The sequence below is a fragment of the Vipera berus genome (genome assembly GCF_964194415.1).
Source record: "Vipera berus genome assembly, chromosome: 5".
Classification (NCBI taxonomy): Eukaryota; Metazoa; Chordata; class Lepidosauria; order Squamata; family Viperidae; genus Vipera; species Vipera berus.
The window spans coordinates 23870716-23892664 of NC_138207.1; the positions used below are offsets into that span (position 1 = coordinate 23870716).

Below are 21949 nucleotides of genomic sequence, written 5' to 3' on the forward strand. Positions count from 1 at the left end.
CTCTCTGCTATGACCTTTCAGTCTTGGGTGGCCCTGCACGGCATAGCTCATAGCTTCATTGAATTACGCAAGCCCCTTCGCCACGACAAGGCAGTAATCCATGAAGGGATTATGGTGTATATAATCTTTATATACACCAGCAAAAGCTGGTTAACCTTACTCCTATACACACAATTTGTATCTCTGATATACCTATGCAGCTTCCTTCAACTTCCCCAACCAATTAACAACACAGTTGCTTTTCCTAAGGAAAAGCAGCAACTTAATTATAAACACACTTTTAAGAAGTATTATTTATCATGGAGTAAACTACTTCAAAGATAATACTTTTTGCTGACATCAGGGCATTAGCTATAGATGCAAGTGGGTGTGTATGATGCTGGTATATCTTAAAGAGTAAGTCTTCTGGAAAGCATGAGCAAATCCACAAAATCACTTTCCATTCAATGAACAGTTTATGAAGGCACCTTCATTCCTTTTCATTGCCAAAATCAACTACAGTTCCCAGTATAATAGCTTTTTAATGGCATCCTTGTTGCAGAATTTATTTGACCATCATCATTTCCTGAAAATTCCTAAAGACTCTTGAGACAAAATGTTTCCAGAGTAAGGAAACTTGATGTGACTCATTTACTATATATTCACAAATAAACACTCATGTCAATTGCATAAGGGTATTCAGAGCTGCTCCATTGGCATTTAGGAGATTTGTTATAATTTCTCCATTTCTGCTCTGAGAATTAAACTACAGTTTCCAATGTTTTTTAAGAAACTGTTCATAAATTATTACCACAAATAAAGAAAAAATCAAACAAATGCTAAATAGCATCAAAGGGTTAGGGTTTTTTTTAATCTCTTTGCTCCCATTTATTGGGTGTTCAGATTCTTGCAGTCTAGAAGTTGTATGCTTTCTACAGTTGCATACTAGGGTATTTTCAGATTATGGTTAAAAAAAAGTCAAGATAGTGGCTGTGGCACACATAAAAAGTAGACAGAGCATTGCATTGTTGCATCTCGACTTTTTATGAATGAATAAAAAAAGATTTCACAGCATTTGCTGAATTTCTTTAATAATAATGTAAGGACCACCATGATGAAGCAGTGTAGGTCAAAACATTGACTTGAATGAGTCTTCGTTTAATGACTGGTGGCATAGTGACCATTTGAAGTTACAATGGACACCCCCCCAAGTTACTTATGACCTGTTTTTACAACAACTAGATACACACACATACACACAAGCACATACTCTTCTCATGTGGTCAAGGGGACACATTTTGAGCTCTTGGTAACTGGCTTGCATTTACGGCCATTTGCAGAATCCCAGTCACCTGACTGCAATTTTTAGCACTTTTTGCCAAATGCTGTAGAAGAGCAGTCCCTAGGAGTCAAAACTGATGTGAAGACACACATTTTTCCATCTTTGCTGCCGCTCCTACAATCATCATCAAATAGCTGATCATCCCACGAGCATCAGTGACCTGACTCCAGAGCCACCATTAGCTTCCTCACATCTTCTGTATCACCCTTCTTATTAATTGCACTCAGGGCATACGGTCGCCCCCACCTTCTCCCTTGGTACATCATTGGTTATAACATTGCTACATTGTAATACGCAAGTTCTGAAATTGCCGTTGCAACAGGGCAATAACTATTAAATATTGTGGAAATATATTTGCTGCTAAAAAATGAATTTCGATAATAAGTGCTGGCCAGTATACTTGATGTACCTTCAAGCTGGTAAGAAGTGGGCAATGTTACGTTGGCTTGCAGGGTTAGAATCAGTGGTGGGATTCAAATCCCTGAACAACTGGTTCTCTGCATGGATGCAGGCCTGGGCCTCCGAGGCCTAGAACGGACTTCCAGAAGTGGCATCCCTGCACTTCTGGCGGGCCGCTCTAGGCCTGGAAGGCCTCCTTCAGGTCTCCCAGGCCTAGAACGGACTTCCAGAAGCAATGTGCATTCAGCCAGTTATCCGAACTCAACAAAATTTAGCTACCAGTTCTGCTGAATGGGTGCGAACCGGCTGAATCCCATCACTGGTTAGAATCTCTAGAAACTCTGGTTTGCATAGTATGGGGTGAGTATACATTGGGTAAAATGGCCTTGCAGGTGTATTCGTAGCATACTGGTCAAATTGTGCCAAACCTGACCACTCCAGTCCTTATCTTTAGCAGGAATGCTGCATATGGCATTGTTGTGAAGGTAGCCCCCTCCCAACCTCTTATCCCAAATGTCCAATAAACAAACTTATATCAGCAGGAGAGTTGACACAGGTAGTCCTTGACTTACAACTGGAATTGAGCCTGGAATTATGGCCATAATTTGCTGTGGTTGTATGTTTAGGCACCCATGTAACCAGGAGTAAAATCTTCTACTGCAAGAAAAACACTAGAAAAATAGAATAGCCATCATTCTAACAAAGAGTGCTCAAATATAACCCAAAGAATGGACACACAATCTATTGGCAAGAGTAACTGAAGAAAGCTTGATATTTGAAAAAAAACCTAAAGGCAATTGGATGAGAGGCTGACACCAGATGAGCTAGTTAAATGTTTTTCACTAATGTCCCAAGCATGAGCTTACTCAAGCAGTTATTGTCATACAGTCCTAGTGAAATTATTTCTATAAGGTTATATAGAAGATACTGATGATCATTTTGCCAGCATGACATTACAGAGCACCAAAGTGCTCTGCTATCTTCCCACCAAAGTGGTACCTATATATCTACTCGCATATGCATGCTTTCGAATTGCTGGTTGGCACAAGCTGAGGCAAGTAATGGGAGCTCACCCTGTTGCATGGAGCTCAGGTCTCAATCACTGAGCCATTCCTGCCCCTCTCCGAATATACCATTCCTGAGCATGGTTCAGACAATTATCTAATAGCGTCATCTTGGGGGGAAATGGATATGATAGAAAAGCAAGGAAGGGAAAAGAAATTATGGTGAAAAGTAGAATGACGTCAGGAAAAGGAGCCGCAAACTTTTTTTAAAGATCTGTAACAGATTTTTTTCAGCTTTACTACTCTTGATCTTAGCCCAAAGGCCAAAAAGCAATTTTTCCAATTATTTTGCAGCAAAATGAAATTGTTTTTATTTATATTGGCAAAGGCTAAAGTTTATTTCTTCTCAAATGTTGTTTATTTTGAAAAATAAATTTCACAACAGTTCAGTATTCTGATATTTATTTATGTATATTTGCAAATCCATGCATGTTAAATTGGAAATAAAGTTCTGCAGAATGTGTACATTTTAAAACTGGGCACTATAACCTGGAGTTCAATTCTGTCCTTGGAAATGAACAATAACTACATCGCTGGAAAATTATTGCCTTTCAAAAACAATACTTTTATTTTTACTATGTGATTTCTACTTTTTCAAGTTTTATATTGCACCATATACTATATTTTGTGAACAGCTAAATTTCTAACCTGTTCTTTTTCTGAACATATCTGATATAACATTATTGGTTTTCCATTATTACTATATAATTCTCCAAATATTGGTTACATTGATTATCTTGAAAACATTCCCATTCTTTAAACATACAGGAAATCTAGGGAGTCAGTCAGTGTAGTACAGCTAGTCCTTGACTTACGAACACAATTGAGCACAACATTTATGTTGCTAAGAAAGATATTTATTGTGAGTTTTGCCCCATTTTACGACTTTTCTTGACACAGTTGTTAAGTAAATCTGGTTTACCCATTGACTTTGCTTGTCAGAAAGTTGCAAAAGGTGATCACGTGATCCTAGGACATTACAGCCATCATAAATGTGAGTCAGTTGCCAACTGTCTGAATTTTGATCACATGACGATGGGGATGCTACAATGGTTATAAGTGTGAAAAATGGTCATGTCACTTTTTTCAGTGATGTTGTAACTTTGAATGGTCACTAAATGAACTGTTGTAAGTCGAGGACTACCTGTAGTAATCTTTGAAAATGAACAAGAGCAAATAAAAGGTTATTGCTATAGGTGTGGTTTACACATCATAGTTTCTTTCCCAAGAGACTTCTCACTTACATAGTAGCAATTTTGTGATATTTCTTTGAGCTGGTTCACATTTGGGTGAGGGGCAGTTAAATATATAAATGAAAATTGGAAAACAGTTGAACAGAGGAACATAAACCAAATTTCCATTAGTTGCCATAAGAGCAGGGGTCTTCAAACTTGGCCCTTTTATGACTTGTGGACTTCAACTCCCAGAATTCCTCAGCCAGACACACAGCGCATTCAGACATGTGAACATCCAGATTCCATATCAGCCGTCTAACTTTCATGAGTCGTGTTAATAGCTAATGATACACAACGTCATGATTAAATTGAGAAAAGGACCTTGTTGTTAAAGCTTGTCTTAAGCTTTGCTTGCATTCTTCCTCATATGAGATAAAAATTAAACAACAAAATATTGAGCGTATGACCAAAATCCCTTTAAAAACCAGGGCAATGGTGTCCTGGATCTGCTGCAATTGTCTGGTGTTATGTTTTGTGCTGTACTGTGAGATAATTAGTACCATATGATGAAATACATGGAAAAGATCACTGTTCCCCTGCACTGCTTGCTTCTGGAACCTTTGATAAATTTAAGCATGGCATGAGCCAAAGCATGATTGAAGACAGATGGTATTGGACTAGCTCCATATAACCACAAACTCACAGAGACACAGAGCAGCATTTCTGAATAGCTGTTGTATTTTCACTGTGCCAGTTTTAAAACACCAACCCAAAAAAAACCCCTTGACTTTGTATTACATTTGATATTAAGTTCCATGCCCCAAATTCTGTTCCCAGATTGTAGAAAGTCACAGGCTGACACTTGCAAGTTGACTTTTGTGATAAGATTTTAGAATCAAAATCAGCACAGTTAAGAGGAAGATTTATCTGCTATCAAAATAGCTAAAGTCAGAGACCAGGAGCAAAGAGATGAGTTTTTATAAACAGAATAAATGATTTAACCCTGAGTCACAGCTCCTTAGTGGGGGGCAATGGGATATGCATGAGAATTTTCCAGTTCTCCTCCAAACAACCTCCCATTGGAGTTTATCACTCTAAATACAGTCAAGTTTAATGTGGTAGAGATGAAATGTAACGTTTACAAAAACCATAGCATAAAAAGAGAAATTATTAAGAAACCATTTGAAAATGATTAGAAAGTATTACAATATAACTATTTCTTGGCTTTTTAAAAAATCCTTTGCATGCCACTAGAGTCACTTTGATGAGATGGGTGGCTATATAAATTGTCTAAATTATATTAATTATTATATTTAATCCCACTACAAACTAAAAGTACTGAGCAGCTCACAAATCCATAACATAAACATAAGTAATTAACACAATGACCTAAAACAATATACAGTAAACTTTCCAACAAGACCTAGTAGTTCAGTAACCATCAATATATAACACAGCATTATATTCAAATGCCTTTCAGAAGAATATATTATTTTTCAGCTGTTTTTCAGAAAGCACTCAAAGTGGGACACACACACCCATCTAATGTCTTATGGAAGGCCATTCTGGAGGATTGGTGCTCCTAGTGAAAAGCAGCACTTGTGAAAAGAGCAAATCCGTCAGGCCAAGATTAGAAGGAAAATGGGTCCTGAAGATTACTTAGTGCTAAGACATAAAAGCCCTTAAAGGTTGAAAACACCACTTTGCTTTGTTCTCCTAAGCCAGGGGTAGGCAACCTTGGCTCTTTTATGACTCGTGGACTTCAACTCCCAGAATTCCTGAGCCAGCAGGAATTCTGGGAGTTGAAGTCCACGAGTCATAAAAGAGCCAAGGTTGCCTACCTCTATTCTAAGCCAAAAGGTAACTGGTGCGGGCTTTGTAGCACAGTTGTGACAGCTAACATTCACTTGGAACCAGTTGTCGCTTTTGTATAGTCTTTAAAAGCAACCCTATCTACTTTACTCTAGTCACAGATGGTGATGAGAACATGGATCACTCTAGTAAGCTCTCTCACCCAAGGTAGGGCTGCAACAGGAGTTTCAGCCAAAGCTGATCATATTCTCATCCTGTAAAAAATGCATTTTTGTTTATTTGCTTAAAATACTTCTTGTCTATTTTATAGGCTGCTAGACTCTCAAACAATTCTTGGAGGCTACAATTAAAAAAACCCAACATATAAAGAATATAATCAACTAGAAGAGCAAAATACCCCCTCAAAAAAACCCCAAAGCCAATCAAACCACAACAAAACAAAAAAGGATCTCCGCAATCACCCTTACCCTACTGCCTTTCCTGGCTGACATTAGGGTAGAAGCCAGACTAATCTCTGTTAATATATGTGCACAGTTATCCCCACATCAGAACATCTCCAATAATATTTCAACGCAATCAGCTGTACTGACACAAATGTGCATGTTTAGGGACCCCCCCCATCCTTAGTGGAATACTAATTTCAGAGAGATTACATTGAACAGTTACCCAAATAAGTATGTTTTGGTGAAGAGAATGGTAACTGTTGATAGGACTTCGTGGAAGTAGTATTAGCAGGGGAGTCAGTTCTGAACTTTCTTTGAAACCAAAAAAACCTGTAATGTACGTGATGGTGATCCAGGTGCTAGTTCTAAGCAATCAGAAATGTTCTCCTTCTAGAATATTGCATGTAAAAAATTCAGTTAGCCCAACATGCTACAGCAGAATTACTGATTGCATCAAGTTAGAATTATATTTCATTTATATTGGCTACTCAAACTCTGCTCTGTGAAAACTGTTGGGTAAATGAAGATGGCCACAAATTACTCTTCTCTGCATCCCAGGAAGACATTAGGACATTTTCTGTCTTGGAAATTTTACTTTTCTAATTTGTTACTAACATTCTTTGAGAAAGCAAGCAGTCTATATTTTGAGCCTATTTTTAATCTAATAGTTAGTTGATTTAACTCAGATGTTTTTATACACACTGTGGCTTATCAATATTCTCTGTGGGCTTTGTTTTGGATGATTTTCATTGACATTATACTAATTGGTTCATGCTTTAGTTAGAAGTTGAATGAATTATTTTTAATTGTCCTGAACAAAACTTCCATTAGTTTTAATCCCATCTCTTATTGAGGGACATAAGATCCCATACTTAGTGCTCTCTTCCCCAATTATTCCCATATCAATCCTGTTAGATCATTTAAGAAGAGAGAGTGAGTTACCCAGTCAGGTTCCATGGATGAGAGTGGAGTTAAACACAACTACTGTGCCATCATCTTACAAATTCTTTCTTGGACATCACTATTTGGAGTGTTCTCAGTAATGTTGCTATGCAAGTGCTATAAGCTCTTACTGCATCCATGACACCACCATTAGTATCAATATGCCAAATCCAAAGAACAGGTTTAGATAGGATTAATCCCTGTTTAGTTTTAAGATTTACAAGTCAGTTTCTTTTCTTCTTTCCTATCACACACCAACATAGCTTTAAACTCTGACTTTTAGCTGGATCTTATGCCAAAATGAAACTTGTTAATTGGCAGCAGGTGTTTGCGCGGAGGGCCATATCAACATCTGGGATCGCGCCCCCGCTATCTCCGAGCGGTGGCGCGTTCCGACCCTCCGGTTAGCACCCTCCTACCCGGGGATGAGGGTGATCAGGCCCCTGAGCTCAGGTTGGTCTATTTTAACGCTAGATCCGTAGTTAACAAAGCTCCCCTCATCCGTGATCTGATCGAGGAGGAATGTGCGGATCTAGCGTGCATCACGGAAACTTGGTTGGGTTCGGAGGGAGGGGTGCCTCTCACCGAGTTATGCCCGCCAGGTTTCCGGGTGCTGCACCAGCCACGGGCTCAGGGCAGGGGTGGTGGGGTGGCAGTGGTTATTCGGGAGACTTTGTGTCCCCGGGAGGCCACCATTGTCCAGATGGCCGGGAGTGAATCCCTCCTCTTGAGATGTGGTCCTCGGGTTCAGTTGGGCTTGTTGCTCACATACCTGGCGCCCAGCTGTGTGGCAACAGCCCTGCCTGAGCTGCTCGACACCCTCTCAGGGTTGGCGGTGGAGTTCCCCAGGCTTATAGTCCTGGGTGACTTCAACCTGCCATCACTGGGGGGGTCGTCGGAGTTAGCTCGGGAGTTCATGGCTTCCATGACAGCCATGGGCCTGACCCAGGTTATTGAGGGCCCTACTCACGAGGGGGATCATACTCTCGACCTGGTGTTCCTGTCTGGACAGTGGTTGGATGATCTGGGAGGGGGTTCTCCGTCCATCACCCCTCTGTCATGGTCAGATCATCACCTCCTGAGGCTGGTTTTCCGTCATGCCATCCCCCGCCGCTGGGCGGCGGAACCGACCAGGTGGTTCCGCCCCAGGCGCCTAATGGACCCGGATCGGTTCCAGAGGGCGCTTGGGCCGATACCTATCACCCTTACCCACAGCCCAGTCGATGCTCTGGTGGAGGCCTGGGAAACGGCTGCCACCAGGGCACTCGACTGTGTTGTACCCATGCGACCTCTGACTCGGCGCAGATCCCGTTGGGCTCCATGGTTCTCTGTGGAGCTCCGGGAGATGAAGCGTCGGAGACGAGGTCTAGAGAGCGGTTGGAGATCCAGCCGATCCGAATCCGACCGATTGCAGTTAAGAACCTTCATAAGGTCTTATCTTGCGGCGATAAGGGCGGCGAAGTCTAATTACTTTGCCGCCCTTATCGCGTCCGCAGATAATCGCCCGGCCGCCCTGTTTAGGGTGACTCGCTCCCTCCTTAACCAGGAGGTGAGGGAGGATCCCTTGCAGGGACGAGCCGAGGAGTTTAGTCATCATCTGACGGACAAAATCGCTCGGATCCGGACCGGCTTGGACTCTGACTGGGCAGAGTCTGATGTGGAGGAATCAGGCGGTCTTGAGCACGTTATCTGGATTGAGTTCGACCCTGTTTCCCCTGATGATGTGGACAGGATCATGGGGAGACTGAGCTCCACCACCTGTTTGTTGGATCCGTGCCCCTCCTGGCTAGCTTATGCGGCTCGGGAGGGAACACGAGGCTGGTTCCATGCAGTGATAACTGCTTCTTTGAAGGAGGGTGTCTTCCCTGCCGCCTTGAAGGAGGCGGTGGTGAGACCCCTCCTCAAGAAGCCTGCTTTGGACCCGGCTGTTTTAAACAACTATCGTCCAGTCTCCAACCTTCGCTTCCTGGCGAAGGTTGTTGAGAGTGTGGTGGCGCATCAGCTCCCTCTGTTCCTGGAGGAAACTGATTATCTGGACCCGTACCAATCGGGCTTCAGGCCCGGACACAGCACGGAGACGGCATTGGTCGCGCTGGTGAATGATCTCTGGAGGGCTAGGGACAGGGGTTGCTCCTCTGTCCTGGTCCTATTAGATCTCTCAGCGGCTTTCGATACCATCGACCATGGTATCCTGCTGCGGCGTCTCAGGGGGTTGGGAGTGGGAGGCACCGTCCTACGGTGGTTCTCCTCCTACCTCCAGGGCCGCTCGCAGTCGGTGTTGACAGGAGGGCAGAGATCCGCCCCGAGGTCTCTCATTTGTGGAGTCCCTCAGGGGTCGGTTCTCTCGCCCCTCCTGTTCAACATCTACATGAAGCCGCTGGGCGAGATCATTCGTGGTTTTGGGGTGGGGTATCACCAGTACGCTGATGATACCCAACTTTTTCTTTCCACCCCGAACCAACCCAGTGATGCCCTCTCCGTGATGTCCCGGTGCCTGGAGGCGGTCCGGGTCTGGATGGGGAGAAACAGGCTTCGTCTCAATCCCGCCAAGACTGAGTGGCTGTGCATATCGGCGTCTCGGGTTAACCAAGTTATTCCACCTCTAATGATGGGGGGTGAGGTGTTACCCCCCGTTGATAGGGCTCGCAACTTGGGCGTCCTCCTGGATTCACGGCTCAATTTTGAAGATCACATAGGAGCCGTGACCAGGGGGGCTTTTGCACAGGTTCGCCTGGTGCGCCAGTTGCGTCCCTATCTGGACCGAGACGCCCTACGCACAGTCACTCATGCGCTTGTGACCTCCCGTTTGGACTACTGTAACGCTCTCTACATGGGGCTGCCCTTGAAGACCACTCGGAGGCTTCAACTGGTGCAGAATGCGGCCGCGCGAGTTGTAATGGGGGTTTCCCGATACTCCCATGTAACACCTCTACTCCGCGAGCTGCATTGGCTTCCGGTTGCCCTCCGGGTGAAATTCAAGGTGCTGGTTATCACCTATAAAGCCCTACATGGCCTGGGTCCGGGTTATTTGAGGGAACACCTGCTGCCGGCATCAAACGCCCTTCGCCCAGTGCGCTCCCACAGGGAGGGTCTGCTCAGGGTTCCGCCGGTGAGAGATTGCCGGCGGGTGACACCCAGGGATAGGGCCTTCTCAGTGGGAGCGCCTGCCCTCTGGAACCAGCTGCCAGTAGAGCTGAGGACTGCTCCCGACCTCCGATCATTCCGCCGGGGCCTGAAGACCTGGCTCTTTGAGCTCTCGGGCCCAGGCTGAGGGGAAAATTTTAACTGGGGTTTTAATGTACAGGGTGAATTTAATGCTTTTTAAATTGGTTTTAACTTTTGTATGTTTTGATTTTTAATTCCCTGTAAACCGCCCTGAGTCCTCAGGGAAAGGGCGGTATACAAATGCAAATATTAAATTAAATTAAATTAATTATAAGCTTCAGACAGTTAGTTATACAGTATGTACAGTGAAGCTAGAAGATTGAATGGTTGTGGGTTTGGGGACCACTGATTCCAAGAATATTTCACCTTTAACTTTGAATGGGGTTGTATTTCTCCTTTCAAGGGTGGTGTGCAATCCGAGGCCTTCCTGAACTCACAATTCCTGCTCAGTGAGTTAGCTAATGCCAGGAAGGCTTTGCCACAGCTTCATCTTATGCCTCAGTTGTACCCTTTCCTAGATTGGAAAGCCTCTCAGTCACCCATGCACTTGTCACTTCCTGGCTTAGCTACTGCAAAGCACTCCACATGGACCACTTGGAAGCTTCAATTGATCCAGAATATAGTGCTATATATAGTTATGGACATGCTTTCCTATGATCATGTGACATCTTTGCCCCAGTAGCTGATTGCCAGTGTGCTTCCAGGTATGATTCAATATGTTGCTTAAAACTTATAAAACCCTTCATTATGGGATCCAGTCAGAGGGACTGCCTATTTCCTGTGGTGCCTATCCAGGCAATGCAAATTGACAAGGTTGGCACATTTGAGGATCCTTTGAATAAAAATGTTGTCTATCAAGTCACAGGAAGTATGCCTTCTCTTATCAGAGTGCCTGCTCTCTGGAATGAGATCCCCCCTGAAATCCTGATACGGTAATTCCCATCTTGTTGGCATTCTGAAGAACCATAGAGAACTGGCTGTTCTCCCAAGCCTTGGGCTAGAGTAGCTGGTTGTCAGTTGTTGACGGAATGTTTTGGGGTTTTCTGGCTTCAGCAGTTTTGCTTTTTTTTGGCCTGAGTTTGGTTTTATTGTTTGTTTCTCTGTGTTCTACGGTTTTTATATTGTTTTTATGTATTGAAAGCTGCCTAGAGTGGTTTGGAGTCAAGCAACATCAAATCAATTACTGTATATGTGTAAACATGGTGCTTTTTTCATGTGACTGGTATATTCTTCAACCTTTTTTAAAAAAAAAAATCCTGAGTCCTGGATAAAATATTGTGTTTTTGTATTACATATAAAGTAAATATTAAATGTAGTCCAGATAAATTTAGAACAGAGATTCTGGTCAAGCCCCAAAGAAGAAAAATGAAGGAAGAATGCAGGCCCAATTTAACACAGGAGAAACAAATAAGTGCATATGTCAGCAATGGTAGCAGCGGCATAAAAGTACTGGCAGTACATTAAAAAGAGATATGTCATCATTTTATATTATATTCCCCTGCATAATCCCTATACTTCTCACTTTTTTCCATAGAATGTTCTTTATAACAATGAATGTTTTTTCAATGTTCGAAAGTATTTACAATGACCAAATAATATCCCTGCAACCTGCTATAGAGGTTGAAAAACACTTCAAAGTGATATTAAATAAGCCTACCATATGTTGCTGATTTAAAGAAATTCCCCACATTTCAGAGCATGATGGGTTTTTTTATTACGTGTATGCTTCCTACTGCTTAATGTATGGTTTATCATAAGGACTCATCACTAGCCATATGGCTTTTATTATTTATGATGTTCCACTTATTATTAAACAAATAGATGTGGCTTTCATTAATCCAAAAATATTCTGTGATAATCTTCATAGTACTTCCAGCTGGTACTGGACACATCACTACAAACAGAAATGACATTTTTTGCTGTGTTTGTTACTGAAATAATAATACTGGGATTCCTCTCTAAAGTTTAAGTGTGAGGGATTCTGGTTCATAGGTTCTGAGTCTTCTTATGTGGTCAATTAGATTTTTTTACCCATGATTAATACTGTGTGAGGCTCAGTGCCATAAAAACATGATTATTCCTATCTTTTGTGTCTCAGTACACTTTCATTTAATGAGCATCTCACTATACTTTTGTTTATATATTCTAAATAGATATTTTCCTATCAGTGAGTAATGGTTCATTCAACCGTTACTAAATGCACAAATAAAATTTCAGTTCCTAATAATGGCTGCATATTATGTTTGAACTGAATAGTATATTTTACACCTTAAAATCCATTCAATTAGCATAATTTAGAAAGCATTTTACTCACAGAATCCACCAGTTAATTACAAACAGTAATAAGCAGTAATATAGCCTTAATAAAAATGTGAAAATAAACTAAACATAATAAAATATTTTAACAAGCAACAGATGGAAAACTTTAAAAGGAGCCTTCTTCTAGCCTTCCAGAAATACAGATTTCATTGCCCAGAATCCCTTAACTGCTATGGCTACAGCTTAGAATTCTAGGAGTTAAAAATCACATATCTGGAAGTAACCTAGTTTAGATAAGACTGCAATAAAAGCTAAGCTTTCCATGACATAATTTATTTAGTCAAAAAAGAGATGAGTCACTCAAAATTTCCTAAGGATAAAGATTGTTTTTTTACTCACACTAGTCATTGAAATGTAAGATCTATAATTTAGTGCAATATGGTGAGCAGACCTTATTTCCACATACAAGTCTAGTTTTAAAATATAGTTGATGTAGGATGTTGTATTCTTTGGCATAATGGCAATTTAAAAAGCACGCTGTGTTCCATCAACCACAGACTTATTATCTGGCATTCAGCACAGAACAGCTACTGTGATGGGAGAATAGTTGAATAAATAAATTCTTCTTCCCACCCCAAAAAGGAAAACAAAGGAAACGGAAAACATCTCATTTTCTCACTGTGGTAGCAAATTCCTAGCATTATTGTACTGTATTTTGCCCCATTTACCTAATTCTGCTGATCGGCCATTATGTTTAGAAACTACAGGTAGTCCTCAATGTTCAACCACAATTGAGCCCAAAATTTCTGTTGCTGAGCGAGATGTTTGTTAAGTGAATTTTCCCCCATTTCACAACCTTCCTTACCACGGTTGTTAAGTGAATCACTGCGGTTGTCAAACTAGTAACACAGTTGTTAAGTGAATCTGACTTCCCTATTGACTGCTTGTCAGAGGGTCGCAAAAGATGATCACATGGCCCTGGATGCTGCAACCATCATAAATATGAGTCAGCATCTAAATTTTGATCATGAGACCATAGGGATGCTGCAACAGTCAGAAGTGTGAAAAATGGTCAAAAGTCACTTTTTTCAGTGCCATTGTAACAAACTGTTTTAAGGATTACTTTTATACTTTGAAAGGCAGGACAAGTCAGATGCCTCATATAACCCAATGGAGCAAAACAGGAGGGGAAAAAAAGTTGCTATTCATTTTTATTGCAAGTGAAATTTTCCATTTGCAAAATACCTAGTAGAAAGAAGAGGGCAATGAAGAGCGCATGACAATATCACTGTCTGATATTGAAAAAACCAAGAGTTAAATTTAAGATTTTACAAGATGCCAGGGAAAGAGGGGGACTCAAGGCGCCGAACTTGAAATTGTACTATGATGCGGTTGCCTTGACCTGGGTTAGTGATTGGCTTAATTTAACTAACAAGAGAATACTTCATCTTGAGGGATGGGATTTGGTATATGGATGGCATGCATACTTGCTTTACGATAAGAAGGTAGACAGGGCTTTTAAATCCCATATTCTTAGAAGTGCTTTATTGCGTGTCTGGAAAAAGTATTATTATAAGTTAAATTATAAAATACCGATTTGGGGAATTCCTGGACACGTGATAGAGGGCGTATCTATGGGAGTGAGTATGGATATGGTTTCTTATAAGGAACTACTTAGATTGCAAGGGAATGATTGGCAACTTAAACCAGTAGAGGAGTTAAGACAAGAAAACATAAGTTACTCTTGGTTTCAATATACCCAATTGAAAGCTAGGTGGAAGTCAGATCACAAGGTTGGCATCACAATTACAGATCAAAATTTAGTAAAGCAAATTAGAGATTCAAATTGTGCACATATAAAGAGGATATATAATGCTTTAATTGAATTGGATTCGGAAACGGAACTGGTTAAAGACTGCATGATAAAGTGGGCACAAAATATTCAGGAACCAATTTCGTTGGACACCTGGGAGATAATTTGGGTCAGAAATGTTAAATTTACCCAGGCTCAAAATTTAAGAGAAAATTTTTATAAAATGTTTTATAGATGGCATCTGGATCCCAAGAAGTTGTCCAACATGTATCCTAATTTACAGTCTAAATGTTGGAGGTGTGGTAGTTTAGAAGCTACTTATTTTCACATGTGGTGGACTTGTAGAAATATAAAAGCTTTTTGGATTAAAATTTGGTGGAACATTCAAAAGATTTTTAAGAGAAAGATAAAGTTTTCCCCGCAATTGTTTTTATTGGGTATTGTTGTAGATTGTGATGTTAAAGAAACTAACTTGATGTTGAACATGATAACGGCAGCACGGTTACTGCTGGGACAATATTGGAAGAAGGATAGTTTGCCCACTATAGAAGAATGGGTGTTTAAAGTTTTGAATCTTGCAGAAATGTCTAAGATTTCTGCTTATTTGAAGGATCATTCACAGGAAAGATATATTTCAGTTTGGAGGAGATGGATAAATTATATTCAAAACAAATATGGGACTAAAAAGTTCCATTTAGCTTATGAGTAGATTTTAGTGGGATATTGTTATTGGTACGTTGTTTGTAGTTATGTTAAAAGAGAGTTAAAGCGCATTATGAATTTGGTTAATTGTATATTATGCATAATTTTTATTTAGAATATGATTATTGTAACTATAATCCTGTATTTAGCTCTGGGAAGTGGGGGGAAGTGGGGGGGTTTGGGGTGGGAGGGATTTGGGGATATATTCTAAAATTTTGTTTTTGTAAAACTCTTTAATAAAAAAAAGACAATATCACTGTCTGATTGCTGGGAAACTCCAGTCATTCTATAAGCAATAAGATGGATCCCACATCTGATAATGCCATATTCTTCTGCTTTTGTTGGCTTATACTGGCTTGTAAGGAATTATCCTTTTCACTGGAACCTTGAGTCATGCTACTTCCTTACAATTAAAACCATTCTGAGGTCAGGAATTTGTTCTGAATATTAAAACTGAATGACCCTCATTGTTATTTCATCCAACAATCACTTCCTGTTTACCTGAAGCGCTCTTCATAATTTAGACCATAAATATGGTTTAAAACAAGAGATCCAGAAATACGACAAATCACCCACTGATTTATGATTAGATCAATTTTACTTTGGTTCCTTCTTATTATAGGTTATGTTACAGTAAAATACAAAAGTTATATACAAAAGTAGTCAGCTGTAAATCTAAAATAGTAAATGTTTAGTCAGACTCAGGGCTTTTTTTCTCATAGAACGCTCAGAACGGAGTTCCAGCACCTTTTTTGGATGGAACCTTGTAGGGTAGGCAAGGCGGGTTGTATGACATGTGTGAGTTCTGGCACCTTTTTCTTTTACAAAAAAAACACTGGTCAGACTTATGGTACGTCTGTATTTATTGTTGATATTAATAATGTGTATGTTTGTTCCTAGATACAGTTAAAAGTTGTGTAGCAAAGTTGTCCTTCAGCTGTCCCCTGAAAGGTCACTATTGCCTGTACAGTAAATCCAGTTTTGCTCTCATCAGTCACCAGCCTCAACTTTGGATCCATATCATGTTTCTCTTTCAGCAGGTGTGTGCAATATGAATATAAACATCACAATAATTGTTAAAGTGGCTGTCAATTAAAATCAGTGTTAACTGTAATCCCTTGAGATATATTGATGTAAATTAATGTTGTTCTGAAGCTACTCACCTCCCACTCGGACGGTTGAGAGTTCAATCCTAGGCAGCCAAAAGATGTTTGTCTATCAGGGCGCAGAGAAAATATCTGCTGTGAGCTCTGCATAGCCATCAGGAAGGGCATCCAGCCAGTAAATGCTCAGTTCCATTCAGTTGCTTCAACTCCACCCTTATAAAAGGGATTAAAAATATTTTTTAAAAATGTTTTCTTTGGGTCATTTTTAGACTTGGTTTGCACTGAACAGTGATTTAATATTGCCATTCACTGTATTGATTTGTTGTTGTTTTTTAAAAAAACAGTTTTTATTAAAAGATTTTACATAGGTAATTAGAAATACATTCAAATAAAGTGAAAAAATATAGCGCGGTAAATGTGGAAACGAAAAAAGAAAAGAAAAAACAGAAAACCAAAAAAGAAAATAAAAGAACAAAAAATGTGAAGCAGGGTGGATAGATAGATAGATAGATAGATAGATAGATAGATAGATAGATAGATGATAGATAGATACAGAGAGAGAGAGAGAGATGATAGATAGATAGATAGATAGATAGATAGATAGATAGATAGATAGATGATAGATAGATAGATATATAGATAGATAGATAGATAGATAGATAGATAGATAATAGATAGATAGATAGATAGATAGATAGATAGATAGATAGATAGATAGATAGATAGATAGATAGATAGATGATAGATGTTTCGGGGTGGGGTATCTTCAGTACGCTGAAGATACCCAACTTTTTTTCTCCACCCCGAACCAACCCAGTGATGCCCTCACCGTGATGTCCCGTTGTCTGGAGGCGGTCCGGATCTGGATGGGGAGAAACAAGCTTCGTCTCAATACTGCCAAGACTGAGTGGCTGTGCATACTGGCATCTCGGACTAACCAGTTCATTCCACCTTTAATGATGGGGGGGTGAGGTGTTACCCCCCGTTGATAGGGCTCGGAACTTGGGCGTCCTCCTGGATTCGCGGCTCAGTTTTGAAGACCATATAGGAGCCGTTACCAGGGGGGCCTTTGCCTAGGTTCGCCTGGTGCGCCAGTTGCGGCCCTACCTGGACCGAGATGCCCTGTGAACAGTCACTCATGCGTTTGTGACCTCCCGATTGGACTACTGCAACGCTCTCTACATGGGGCTGCCCTTGAGGACCACTCGGAGGCTTCAGCTGGTGCAGAATGCAGCCGCGCAGGTTGTGATGGGGGTTTCCCAATACTCCCATGTAACACCTTCACTCCGTGAGCTGCATTGGCTTCCGGTTGCCCTCCGGGTGAGATTCAAGGTGCTGGTGATGACCTATAAAGCCCTAAATGGCTTGGGTCCGGGATATCTGAGGGAACTAATTATGAATTCAAGTTGATAATAATTTTATGAACTACTTATTATCGATCATTCCCTTTGTTACGATATATGTGTGGATAAAATATATTTGTGATGCTAAAAGTAGATTCAAAGCAAAATCATATTATGGAACCACTGCCAAAAAAAGCAGTAGACAAAGCAGTCCAGGATCTAGCTTCCCAAGTCCTCCAAGTCTTGCTGAAATATGTAATGAAGAAGATGGCTATTGCCCCACCAAGTATGCTCCATGACAGCCTCAATAATTTGGCTGGATGTCACACAAGACCACTGAGCAGTTCCCATTCCATTGGTGCCCAAACCAGCACCTCTAGGCAAATGAATGCTCTGTAACACTAAGGGTAGGTATACTGAGGCTGCTATCCCTATAACCATGCAGCATGATGACCCCATTGTCATAACCACTATCTGGAGAGAGATCTTTTTAATTAGTACTGCCATCTCATCCATCTTGTCCCTCCTTGGCCATTAAGTGGTAATGCTGCTTATTGGTAGATCTTCAACCTATGGTCAGTTATGGCCCTTGCCTCATACAACTTTCCTACCATCTCTCATAATGATGCCAAATAAAGTTGAATATTCTGCTTTTTAAAATAAGGATATACATACATACTGCAAATTGTGTTTCAGTTGAATTGAGGGTTCTGCCAATTACCAAACAACTTTTTGAATGAGGAAATGAAAACAAGTTTGGAGTATCCTATGTAGAAGCCTTTTAATATGAACTTCTGGCAGAGAATAGCAGCTACAAGTTTGACAGTAGCTTCAGGTCCCATTCACAATACGGGAGAGTCACTTTCCTGTGATGAGTTCCAATACTGCTGAATATGGTTTGATATTATAATCACACTGTTTAGGTCAATCTTATTGCCCCACTGCCCCTCTGCATTTTCAGTTATACCCGCAGTGTGTTCCAGATTTGCTGGTGTGTAAGCCTGATTACTTTTTGGTGTCTACTGGTAATAATGTTTATGGTAGCAAATTAAACTTAATTAGATGTAAAGAGAATATTTATTTGCATTCAGCCACAAGCAGTTACTCTAGTCCATAATGGTTCCCTTTTAATGAGCTTCCCCTTCTGCTGATGGAGCTGGCTAGAAATTCTGGGAAGTGGGGAATGCTATAATAATTTTCATTTTAAAAAATGTAATTCTCCTTCTCTCTTAAGTTCATGTGGAAGCCTCTGTACATGCATCAAAGGATTCTTTGCTCTGATTACTGTTATGCTTTCTCTTGCTGATCATTCTGTACAGTCCTAGAGTCTGGGCAAACCAATTAAGTTTTATGACAGAAGTGTTCATTATTTTCATTATACTATAATTACTGTAATTACACACACATAAACATGGACCATTTTATTATGGACTGCCAATTAAGTTAAAATGCAGGTAATTTCCATATAGTTGAGCTGTACATGCTTACCTAGGAGTGGACATCTCTGAATACAATTAACTTTACCTAGTAACAAACATGTATCAGCTTATATTGTTGATCCGTTTAATTTGAAAATACATAATTGGAAGCAAATCAGGAAAACTAAAATAAAATTGTTTTCTAATGTCAAGCATAATATTTCAGCTGGATACAAATCAATTTTTCTTTCTCTGAGACTGCTGTAATTTGAAAGAAGGGAGTCAGTCCCAATTTTTTCTCTTTGCTCATTTTAATAGTTTAAAATCTTTGTAACTACTGTCTATGAAAATTCTATGGAGATATTTGTAAATACTACTTAACCATAAGTTTGAGTTTGACAAAAATAGGAAAGAGAAGATTGTGTTGAATCAATTTGGTTGTGGCTCTGAGAATTAGACTTTAATTTATAGATGAGTCAATGTGTTCTGCTATGATAGATGCTTGGGTTGTGTTTTGCTGAAAAGCTGCTTATAGCATTGGTAAGATCTTTTATAAACACAGTCTATGCAATTGCATGACCACAATTACACTATGATTTGCATTATCTTGCACTAATGCTTAAAGATGGATTTGTCAAAATCATGAAAATCTTTAAATTCATTTAAAATCAAAACTATGTTGAATTTTTGTTCTAATGTAAGTCATTCATCCAAATATCTTTATGTTAATTAAGTTTATGTTAATAATTACGTAAGCTCCCAAAGAAGCTATGCTGCCATTGAAGCAAAACATTACCAGCTTCATTTGAGAACAGCTCTCTAAATATTTTCTCCCACATTTACTCCAAATATTGTCCTCAGTACTCGGCACATAGATACTGTCATCAATATCTCCTATAGTTAAAAAATATAGTTTAAAAATATCAGGCCCAAATCATTGTTTGACCAATGGTTATTGATTATGTGCCATCAAGTGGTTATTGACTCTTAGTGACCATATACTATAGATAGATTTTCTCCATGATGACCTATCCCTAATCTGGCCTTTCAAATCTTAAAGAGGAGCACTCATCAATGCAGTAACTGAATCCATCCATCATAGCCATCCACTTTTTCTCTCCTTCCACTTTCCCAACATTAGACACCTTCCCAACTTCTCCTGACCACTAAGTCCAAACTTTTAGCCTAGACATTTGTGCCTTGAGTGACAACTCTGAGTTGATTTGTTTGATGATACCTTTGTTAGTTTTCTTGGATGGCCATGGTGTATAACAGAATAGCAGAGTTGGAAGGGACCTTGGAGGTCTTCTCAGGTGTCAGCTCCAACATAAAAATTCAAAAACATAAATACATTTCCTGTCCTGCTTTTTCAAAGCCCAAGTTTCACTTCCATAGAGCATCACAGGAAATTCCATATCTTGCACAATTCTGATGTGCATGGTCACAACATTTTAATATCATTTCCAAGGCGTTCATGACTACTCTGCCCAGTATTAATCTATGGCATGTTTCTTAAGTTTGCCCAATAGGATCATATTTTTAGAACACTGATTTAATTATTAATTGCAAAAAATGTTTTTTGCTAATGTCCAATTTCATCTAGAGATGCAAGGGTATTTAACCTGATACGGTGTACAGGATTCTTGCAAATGGAAAAATAATACCTGAAAAGTACTGGTTTTATGCTTGATAGTTTTCTTGCACTGTGTTACCTAGTTCGATAATGAAATGTCTGCAAGAAAACCACCAAGCTCAGAGAGCACCAAGGACCCCACAGTTGAATCCTGAGCTACAAATATTCTCTTCAGTCAGTATTGTTTTTCTTTTTGTCCATTAGGGCTTGTTTCCAGAACCATTGTCCATGCAGAATAATTCTTTGCAAGTTCTGAAGACCTTGTGGGAAAAAACTCAGCTTAAAGGAACACATAGTTTTGAAACTGCAATGGTGCAATCTACATTTCCACACAAGAAGGTATTTTTTTCTCATAAACCTTCAAGGGGAGGGTATGTTATCTTTATTTACTGCAAGAAAGACCAGGACCATATCTCTGAATGCATATGGTGAAGGCAGTTAAATTCTCAAAAGTTGGAATTTTGAAGGTGATGTTTATTGCTTGATATGTGAAGCTTTCAAATGAAAAATGATGGGAAATGGTTACAGAGGATTCTCTCCATCCGATTCATCTTTGTTATATCTATGATAATCATACATGGCTGGCTAAATATATGAATAATTTATAATATTTTACCTTCTGGTTTGCTAGTAAGGTTTCGATTGCTCTGGCCTCCAGAGTTTTAAGCTTCTTGTGATATCCAACATCTTTTTAATCCCTTCTTTTTACATGCATTGTTTTAATTTATTGTATCTCATCTGTGTTCAACCAGTAAGAAAAATGAAGTCTTCTTCAGGTCAAGCTCAATTTCTGTTGTTATCTTGACAATAATCATACTGTTTCTTGGTTACAGTCTGGACTGCTTTTTGTTGCCTTTTTCTCTATTGCCCAGTTTAGCCTACAGCCCTAAAAAAATCCCTTGTAGTCTCTACCCAAATCCTAGCCAGGAACAACACTGCTTAGCCCAGCCCACACAAGGACAGTCAATTTCTACCTGCTGAGATAGATTAGAAATTTCACTGTATTAATAAAATAAGTATATTTTGTCTCTGAAGATCAGGAATAAAAGAACAGTACCCTTTAATATTTTTCCGTGATGCAGCCTTTCTTCACGTGGTTGCTATATGACAGCACTAAATTATGTGATCACAGAATATAGAATAACAAGGTTGGAAGGGATTGTGGAGGTCTTCTTGAGCAGGAAACCTTACCCCATTCCAGACAAATGGCTGTCCAATCTTTTCTCCAGTGATGGAGCACTCACAACTTCTGGAGGAAAGCCATTCCACTGATTAATTCTCACTGTCAGGAAATTTCTGCTTAATTCTAGGTTGGATCCGAAGCTAAAGCAAAGTGACCTAGGCCTATAATTCT

General features: G+C 39.9%; 1 protein-coding gene across 1 annotated transcript in view; it reads left to right on the forward strand.

Moving 5' to 3' along the window:
- Nucleotides 1-21949, forward strand: part of VEPH1 (ventricular zone expressed PH domain containing 1) — a gene marked incomplete at its 5' end in the record, with an annotated part of 120327 nt that overhangs the window by 74705 nt on the left and 23673 nt on the right. Inside the window, 2 exons of the mRNA XM_081328516.1 lie at nucleotides 15996-16135; nucleotides 20800-20934. Of these exons, the coding sequence (XP_081184642.1) occupies nucleotides 15996-16135; nucleotides 20800-20934 (275 nt within the window). The remainder of the gene's footprint in view (nucleotides 1-15995; nucleotides 16136-20799; nucleotides 20935-21949) is intronic.